We start from the raw sequence: 9,747 nt of genomic DNA on the forward strand, positions 1-9,747 counted from the left end.
GATTGCACAGCACAGTGTATAGAATGAGGCGGTGTGGAATAGAATAGGAAACGTATAGCACAGCATATAGTGTGGGGCAGGGTGGAATTTATTGTATCCAAAGTGTGTGTGTATATAGGTGTATGTATGTGTGTATATGTGTGTGTGTGTATATGTGTTTGTATATGTGTGTGTGTATGTATATGTGTGTATGTATATGTGTGTGTATGTATATATATATGTGTCTGTGTATATATGTGTGTGTGTATATATGTGTGTGTCTATATATATATGTGTCTGTGTATATATGTGTGTGTGTATATATGTGTGTGTCTGTGTGTGTATATATGTGTGTGTCTATATATATATGTGTCTGTGTATATATGTGTGTGTCTGTGTGTGTATATATGTGTGTGTCTGGCCACTGCAACACAAACTATAAAAAGACAAAAGCTTGGCACGCAGTCCATGTGCACTGTCACCTTTTGCGGCTCCTCTGATCTTTTACTCCTCCATTAGTTAGGGCGGCACAGCACTGTAGTGGTTAACGCTTCTGCCTTGCAGCACTGGGAGTCTCTGGTTCACATCCCACATCTATAACTGGATCTGTATGTGAGAGGGGGATATAAGATTGTAAGCTCTGAGGGCGGGGACTGATGTGAATGTGCGCTATGTAAATTGTCTGCTAGATAAATACATTCGTTAGATACACTCCTCCATACTCTGCACAATCTGGACCCCCCTCCCAGGCTGCTGTCAGCTGATTGGCTCTCAGACATTACATTTTCTAGAGCCAGATTGCAATGTGGGTGGGGCGTGACTGATCAGCCAATGGGGGTGTGGAGGCTGCAGTAAATGGGGAGCAACCAGCGGAGCCCTCAGAGACGATCCTGACATCCGCAGTTATGTCTCGGCTGCTGTGGATGACATGACATTGATGAAGCCTTGTGACCAGACTGTAAATGTGAGAACTGCAGCCAAGAACTGACATCCTCCACGTTCATACAAGAAAAAAAATTCTGTTCTGACATACAGATGGGGGAATGTATCCAAACTGGAGCAGTTGCCCATGGCAACCAATCAGCTTCTCTCTTCAGTTTGTTCAATTAAGCTTTGAAAATAAGAGTGAAGTTGATTAGTTGCAACTGCTCCAGCTTGTGATCAATCCCCCTGATGTCCACTGCCCCCCAACCGCACGGACATTAGGCAGCCTCAGGGTCACCCGTTCTGAGAGCCAGCCAATGCCACATCTTGCCGCCGGCGGCCAATAAGAGACCAGCCCCCGGGAGATCACACCGCAGCGCAGCCTCCATGCCGGGGACTACATTCTCGTAACGGTGACAAACCCAGACAGCGCTCCAATAACACGTGTGGGAGGGACTATTTGAGAAAGCCTAATTACGTGAACGCGTCACAGCCACTACGTAGTTCCGGCTGTGGGCGGGGATTGTGGAATTGCCTACGCTGGCACCTCAGAGAATCCTATTTATTACTCACACACCCTGCGAGCCAGGTGATCGCTGTCCCGGGGTCTCATCACTCCCCCCATATCCCGGTATCCATCCGCTTCACAGCAGCCATGGTTGCCAAGCAGAGAATCCGAATGGCGAATGAGAAACACAGCAAGAACATCACACAGAGAGGCAACGTGGCCAAAACCGCGGTATGTGTTGTGGGAGGAGGGGAGACGTGTCTGTACGGTGACTGGGGGCACGGGATGTCTGATCGTTTGTCTCTTTTATGTCCCATAGAGGAACGCCACAGATGAGAAGTCATCGGTAGGTCCCTGGTTACTGGCCCTCTTCATCTTCGTGGTCTGCGGATCTGGTGAGTGGCTTCTCTCTGTAGATCACCATTACACAGTGGCAGAGGAACCACAAGTAGCAGCCATCCCTGCCAAAATCGGGTTCACAATGCCAGTGCCTGCTCTCTATATATTGTGTGTGTGTCAGGGCTGGTCATGTTCCAGGAGCTCTGACATCTAGGCTATGGTCACATTGGCACCCCTGAGTTCAGCTTTTCTAAACACAGGAGAAGTTATGTGACAACTTTTAGGGCCCATTCACATGAGCGATTAGGGCCGGCTGGGATCACAGATGGTTGGAGTCAGCTGCGTCCGCTCAGCCCATGCAGAGCAATGACAGGCTGATTGAAGGTGCGGCTATCCATCTCTGCTTCTATCCGCACAACTGACAGTTACCTGTGTATAGGTGCATATGGCCGACCCTGGACGCAGACAGATTGCATCTGGGGTCAAACATCCTGTCCCTATTTGCAGGGGACCATCAGATGTGTGGAAACATGTGAACAGCCGCAGCTTTAATCAGGCTCAGGCTTAGAAATGCCCAACACAAACTCAGACTTGATGCTGCCAGTGTGAATGAGGCTTGACCTGTGTAAAGATTCTAACACTGAAACCTTGGCCCATGACCCTTTCATAGTATGCTTCTAAAGTGGACTGACTGTCTCCTGAATTCCATATGAACATTTGTCAAATGATCTGTGACCCCATCTATGTAGGGTGAAGAATCTCTAGATCAGGGCTGGACGAATCCCAGGTGACCTGTAGCCAATGCTCCATAAAAATGACATCTGGACTTTAACTTTTGAAGTTTTCTCTGGTTGTTGTCAGTGGTCCTGACTACAAAAATAAAATCCTGCTCCTGGATTGGACAGACTGGCTCCTGCAGCCTGTAATAATTTGTCCCCCCCCTGCTTTTGGATTATGGACTGTAGGTCTGGTGTGTCTAGGTAGTTGTAGATGAGTTGGCTGATCGTCCAGGGGGGGGTGATATTCCAGAACAGCTGGACACCATCAGAATTCCCCGAATACTAGTTCTTCTTCCTCAGCCTGCGTTAGCTGTGATCCAGGTTTTGTAGGCGGACTGTGTATAACATCAGGAGCAGCCCTTTGCTGTGTAGAAGTGTTTCCTCTGACATCAGCCCTCTCTGGTCTGCTGAACACGTATACTACTTCCCATACTGGGCACAGGATCTCCAAACCACTTTCCTTCCTCTCTTCATTACAGACATCTTCAATGTGTTTCACTTCTTCTTACACCTCATTAGTAGACGCTGTGCTGTAAAATGTCTCCTGAATAACAAACAATTTCAGGGTTTCCAGTTTTTCTGCTTTTGTGAAAGTAAAGTTCATACCATTAGGTTACATTGTATTGCTGGTACCCCATGGTCTAGCAAGTGTTAATCTCTTAAAACCAATATTGCGCAACATTGGGACCCTTTGTGTTGCCATATGTTAGGTCCCATGTACACGTGTGCATGTTATACACATAATCAATGTAGTTTAACATGCCTACTTGGTATTACTTCTCTGATACAAAAGAAAGATTGCAGTATTAATTACAGATCATTATTCATATCTGTTCAGTAGTTCTTCACCTATAAAAAGAAAGTCCTCTGATCTGCCACCTCCTCCTTCCCTCCTACACAATTGTTGTCTTTTTGTCTGGGTAGGGAGAAGTTTCGTATATAAAGTGACACTAAACTCAGGAGTTAAATCTTAAATATGCATTCAAGTACCTGAACTATTAACACAAATGTATCTTATTTGTGTATTGCTTGGCTGCAGATCCTCAAATCATCTCTGACTTCATGCTGACACTGTCCTTCCTTCTGGAGGGTGGCTACTTTTGTTCCCCATGGTCCCTGTGTGTGTTGTAAAGTAGCCACCGCTCCAAGCTTGCAACCTCAGGTTTAGTTTACTAATTTGTACTGAAGTTATAGTTCCTCACAGGAATGAGCTTGGAGTAGTGGCTACTTTACAACACACACGGAACATGGGGAACAAAAGTAGCCACTCTCCACAAGGAAGGACAGTGGCAGCACCAATTCAGAGATGATTTGAGGATCAACAGCTGAGTGATGAACAAATAAGATACATTTCTGTTATTCACTCAGCTCAAATAATCTCTGAATTGGTGCTGACACTGTCCTTCCTTCTGGAGGGTGGCTACTTGTGTTTCCCATGTTCCGTGTGTGTTGTAAAGTAGCCACCGCTTCAAGCTCGCTCCTGTGAGGAACTGTAACTTCCGTACAAATTAGTAAACTAAACCTGAGATTGTAGTCCTTCACAGATGTGAGCTTGGAGCGGTGACTACTTTACAACACACACAGGGACCATGGGGAACAAAAGTAGCCACCCTCCAGAAGAAAGGACAGTGTCAGCACCAATTCAGAGATGATTTGATGATCTACAGCCGAGTGATACACAAATAAGATACATTTCTGTTAAGATACGTGAATAAATGTAACACCTGAGCTTAGTGTCACTTTACAGTATATTAGAGGGGGAAGGATTAGAACTCCTGTCACTGTGACTGACAGTGATTGGAAATACAAAAGTTTACAGTTGTTACCAGAACTGAGTTTAAAGGAGAACTACGGGGTCAGGGCTTTTAAGGGTAACGGGAGGACACAAACTAGCCTTGTCCCGTCACCCAAAGCTCAGTATACTGCGAGCTGCAGCTTACGGTATAATGAGACGCCGGAACGGATCCCGACAATGCTGTCTGGATCCACCCAGCTGTGTGAGTGACAGCTGGCTCTGCCTATCTGGAGGCAGAGCCAGCTGTACCCGCCCCCTCCCCCGTCCATTCCGCCAGTCAGCACTGGAAGAGCGGGGAATCCCTGCAGGGAGCCGTGAGTGACAGTCACGGCTCTCTGCAGGGATAGATCGAGAAGTGAGCGAACGCCGGTATGTATTCGCTCACTTCCCGATCTACTAAGCCGACCCGTGACAGTCTCATTGTCACACGTCTGCTCAGATTACGAGGCTGAATGAAAATCACTCACCTCATAATTCTCCTACAACTCCTGAGTCTAGTGTCACTTTAAACCCAACTCCAGCATAATTTACAGCCCAACTCCGGGGATTGTTTCCCTGGCACTGCTGGTTTATGCCTAGGAAGAGGGTGAAAGCTGTTTTACTTGTCTGCTCCCACTCAGTCAGAGCTTTTCTCTTCTGTCCCTCGGTATTCTCTCACACAATGCTGGGCTATGGAGCCTGTATTTTATTTGATGTCAGTGGTCCTTAGGCCACTGGAGCGAAGGGGAGAAGAAGCCAATGGGGCTCAGGTAAGTAAAGTGGCATGTAGTTTGTAGTACATCAGCTTTGAGTTTTACCTCGGCACCCTAAACAAACGAATGCAAATTCCATGTATTGTGTGTAATGTATTTTTCAGTAAACTCACCGAGTCTGCTTCTCATCCACAGCAATCTTCCAGATCATCCAGAGCATCAGGATGGGCATGTAAAGTCTGCCTGCCAATGGCTTTTGTTCTCCTGTGAAGTATAACATGAACTCTGTCACTTTTTTTTTTTTTCTGTTGATCGGAACAAGGAAAAACGAAACCACGGATTTCACGTAATGGTTCCATAATGACGACCTGTACAACGTTTATTGAAGTCATTCCAAACGGTTCCACCAAAGTCATTCCATGTTTTCTAATCCATACCACAGTGCCTTCAGAGAGCACCATATGCATAAGAGCAATAAAGGCAGATGTGCTATTGTGGAGCTACTTATTCAGTGAACTGTCAATTCAGCGTGGAACTCATTTGTATGCAATGTAGATACATTTAGTTTGAATAGGTCTCGTGTTAAAAGCTATTTGTGTTTAAATATTCTACATTTTTTTTTTTTTTTTTAAGCATATAGATCTTTATCAAGTTTTCCACATTCTACATTTTTAATGTATAAAATTGGTTTCTTCTTAATTTAAAAAAAACAAACAATGAAAGCTGGAAGACTGATTCCTAAATAATTAGAATATTCTCTACATGCTGCAGGGAAACATACGCCCCGTGTCATTAGTTTTAGTTTCAGCACTCTCATTTTGGAATATGTCGAGTAGTTTTGGAGAAAGGCAACTGAAAACGCTATGGCAGCTTCATGCGTAGTGATAGATCAGGGGGGGGCACATTTAATATTCTGGAGGCAGTCTGCCCAATCCAGGAGCAGCATTGACGGCAACTAGAGAAAACCTCCAAAGTTAGGTGTCCGCTGTATTTTTTTCAGCAGCCTTAACTTCCTGGCTCCTGGGATTTGTCCAGCCCTGTGTTAGGTTAGTTCTAGAGTAAGATACTTTTTATGCCAATACACCTTTTTATACGTCCCTCCCTCCCTCCTTTCCATCTGCACAATGGAGTAGGACTGTGCTGTTCATCTCTGAAGTTGACTAGTGAAGATCTGGGAAATTCCGCTGGTCACCTAGGAGCATTGTATCTAGATGGCATTTGTCTTTGGGTAAAGGCCACTTTAAAACTGTGGAAATGTGCGGCTTTGTTTGTAGTGTCTATCTGCTTTTTCTGCATGCGGAACAACTCCATCGCCATTCAACTTGATGACCTTTTTGGTTATTCTTATGTACCATTGTTCACGGATTTGTGAAATGAAGGTTAGCAACAGAGCTAGAGCGGAGACAGCGAGTAAATCTAAAGGTATTGTGATAAAATGTGATGTGCAGCAAAAGCAGTGTACAATTGCTGCATTTTTTTAAAAATACAAATAAAACGTGACAAAAAACCCCCCTCAGTTGTATTTATAAGTAGTTTTTCAACTGTATTTTCAAAATGTTGACGCTATAAAGCGAAAAAGTAAAGTACCCGTCTCTACCCAGAGCAAGTGGATCACTACTTAGTCTTAAGGTGCCCATACACCTTATGATTATCTGCAGATTTTCTGTGATCAGATGGCCCAGGTGGAGATTACTCCATCCACACAGTTAAGTGTAGATGGAGGAATCTGTTGCCCCTTTTCCATCTGACCACAGAAAATCTGCAGATAATCGTAAGGTGTATGGCCAGCTTTACTGTGACGTAGAAATTGAAGCTTTGGCAGGACAACATCTGCAGTGTACGGTCTTTTGTCACTGCTCATTTTATCTTCTGTACAACTTGAACATTTGACTCTGGTTCTAAATCTCCAGCTTGTTTAACCCCTTCGTGACGGGAGACGTACACTGTACGTCCCGCCACAAAGGGACCAAATGACTTGTCACGGACACTGTACGTGACGAGTTATTAGCTGCACTAGAAGGCTGGTAACCGCTGAGAATCAGCGTTTATCATTCATTAATGGATGCCTAAGTTTAGAGGCATCCATTAATGAAAGGGTTAACCTTTTTCAGGCACCCGATACCTTAATATCGGGTGCCTGAGAGTGAAAGCAAAGCGGGCAAACATCCCGGCAAAGCCGGCATTCTGACAGCTCGTATAGATCGAGATATCTCTCTCAAGCTATACTGGCTTTTTTTCCTTTCACTTTCAGGAATAGACACATAATGTATTTATTCCTGAAAGAAGAATGTTTCAGTTTGCTGATGGTTGTTGGAATGTTCAGAAAACTAGTGACAGCTGAATCCTGAACTGCTGCAGGATCAGTGTCACTAACTTATCGGCTGTTCTGAAGTTTGAAGCAGCCTGATAATAACCAAAAATGTATTAATTTATCAAGCAGTAACAGTGAGATTAATTCACAATGACTGCTTGATATAATTAAATAAATAAAATAACATTTTTAAAAGTTTTAAAAAAATAGTGAAAAGTGTAAAGAGAAAAAAAAGTGTAAAAAAAATAACAAATAAAGGACAAATAATTGAATGTATTGCATTTTTGTTTTAGCTGTGCTGGTTTTGTAAAAAATACTACAAATCAAAACTGGGAAAAAAGTGTTTTTGTAAAGTTTTTTTTTCCTTTTTTTTTTTTTTATGTTTTATTTGTCCTAAGTGAGGCGTTAGGGCCTGTTCACAAGACGTCCGTTTTGTGTGCTGACCGGCTCCGTACGCTGCTGCACTCAAAATGCATCCTAATGTATCCCTATGTGTTTTATGGGCTCCAGTTCTCACATGCGCAGTCCGTTCAGCTTACGACAGAAAAAATACTGCATGTCACATTTTGTACGGTCCAGAAACGCAAACGCATAGAAAACGCACTGCACTGCAGCTAACATACTTTTTTTACTTGAACGCATCAAAAACGCACTGCATCAGTCTGCAGATCCGCACCTGATCAGGACCTGATATCATGTGAACAGGCCCTCAGTCATTTATAAACGGAAACGAAAAACAAGCTCATTCATGAAGGGGTGAAATCAGGGGCAGGCAACCTTGGCACTCCTGCCGAGGTAAAACGACAAATTCCACCCTACAGTTTTGCAACAACTTATAATCAGGAGTAGGTTGCCTACTCATGACTTGGATAATGCCTCTGCTACACGCTGCTTTGTATAAAGTTGCTGTACTGGGCCCTGTAGGTAAAAGCGGGTCTGGACATAGTAAGACTTCCATTCTCTGCTAAATGGATCCCGCCTGCCCTGCATTAGATTCATGCGTTTTCATGGTGCCGACACTATCAAAACATTTCACAGCACACTGGTTGAAAAATGCCGGTCTAGAGTTTGCAGATAACATTCCACAGTAACCAAGGGCAGTTGCAGTCTAAACAACCATCCTCGGCACATTTAAAATTTCTTTTTTTATACAAGTGGGTTGCAGTGTTACACAAATTAGCTCTTAACCCCGGATTTTGGGGTTAAAAGTGATAACAAGCACTGTGGGTGGTCACACATGGCCCTGTACTAGATTGCAATGCAACAGGTTTGAGTGTTAATGGTGACTGTGGCTGTACAGGGGATATCTAGTTTGATATATTGAACACTATCTGTTATAACATTTCTTCTTGTCCTACCCAAGAGCACTCCTATTTCTGTGGGAATTATGTGTTCCAGCCAAACCAGGGACAAGTTCCTGGAGGTACAACAAGGATAAGTATATCTAAGGGCTCATCATTCTTCACTGGGAATCTGCTTGTCAATCATCACTTTAGAATGAACAAAATAGGGCACAGAATTTATCATAATGAACAACCTCCATAGAACAATGGAACATCTGGGCCACACAGGAAATCTCCCATTGGAGACATGCCCAGGTGACAACTTCCTGAAAGGGTGCTAGTGCATTATTACATACCGGGTGGTGTGCATTCAAAATGCATGGTAACACATGAACTAACATCTGCTGGGAGCCCTCATTTATTTTTTTGTTTTTGGGGGGATATTTTGTGTCACATTTCTTTGTGTAGGTTGAAGCTAGCCACCGACTTTAAACATGCACATAAAAACGTACTTTGTCACTGGTGAAAAGTCTATCACAGGGTTAGGCAACTTTGGCACTCTAGTTGTGGTGAAACTACAAACATCGTCATGCCTCTGCCTTTGGGGGTCATGCCTGTGGCTGTCAGAGTCTTGCAATGCCTCATGGGACTTGTAGTTCCAGAAAAGCTGGAGTGCCAAGGTCGCCTACCCCTGATCTATCATCTAATAAGGAAGAGCCATCTTTCCTAGCCATGTGAGAGACCAAAATACGGTTAGCTCTAGTGAGTTGAAAACTGAGTTGAAAACATTAAACAGAAGTATCTTCAAAGGAACAATTCCAATTTCCTGACTGCTCCATGGCAGCATATGAATGGGGTAATCCCATTCTTATGCTGCCATGGAGCATGTCAGGAAAGGAAAATAACGGTAAGTATGATGATTTTCCTGCTTTACTCCACTGAATTCTCCTGCTGGTGTACCAGAGACACCTATGCATGAGATGACAGATGCCACCCTGGCCTGATCAGGCAATGATCTCATGTCTATGGGACTCCACACAGTAATGCTCTGACAGGTTACAAACCCAGTCCTGATCGCTATTGTTCCTCATGCTCATACAGAGCTAGCTCAAGTTATTCCCCCCTTTTCCTTAGCCA

At 44.0% G+C, this 9,747-nt stretch overlaps 1 protein-coding gene across 1 annotated transcript; it reads left to right on the forward strand.

Annotated features, from left to right (window-relative positions):
* The first annotated feature begins 1,390 nt into the window (after positions 1–1,390).
* SERP1 (stress associated endoplasmic reticulum protein 1) lies at positions 1,391–5,344 on the forward strand. The gene is made up of 3 exons (XM_018571759.1): positions 1,391–1,642; positions 1,731–1,806; positions 5,212–5,344. Exons 1-3 carry the CDS (start codon positions 1,559–1,561, stop codon positions 5,250–5,252), a joined length of 201 nt encoding a protein of 66 aa, XP_018427261.1. The 5' UTR covers positions 1,391–1,558; the 3' UTR covers positions 5,253–5,344.
* Positions 5,345–9,747: the final 4,403 nt, after the last annotated feature.

This window comes from Nanorana parkeri, unplaced genomic scaffold (genome assembly GCF_000935625.1).
Source record: "Nanorana parkeri isolate BGI_ZX_2015 unplaced genomic scaffold, ASM93562v1 scaffold1830, whole genome shotgun sequence".
NCBI classification, from domain to species: Eukaryota; Metazoa; Chordata; class Amphibia; order Anura; family Dicroglossidae; genus Nanorana; species Nanorana parkeri.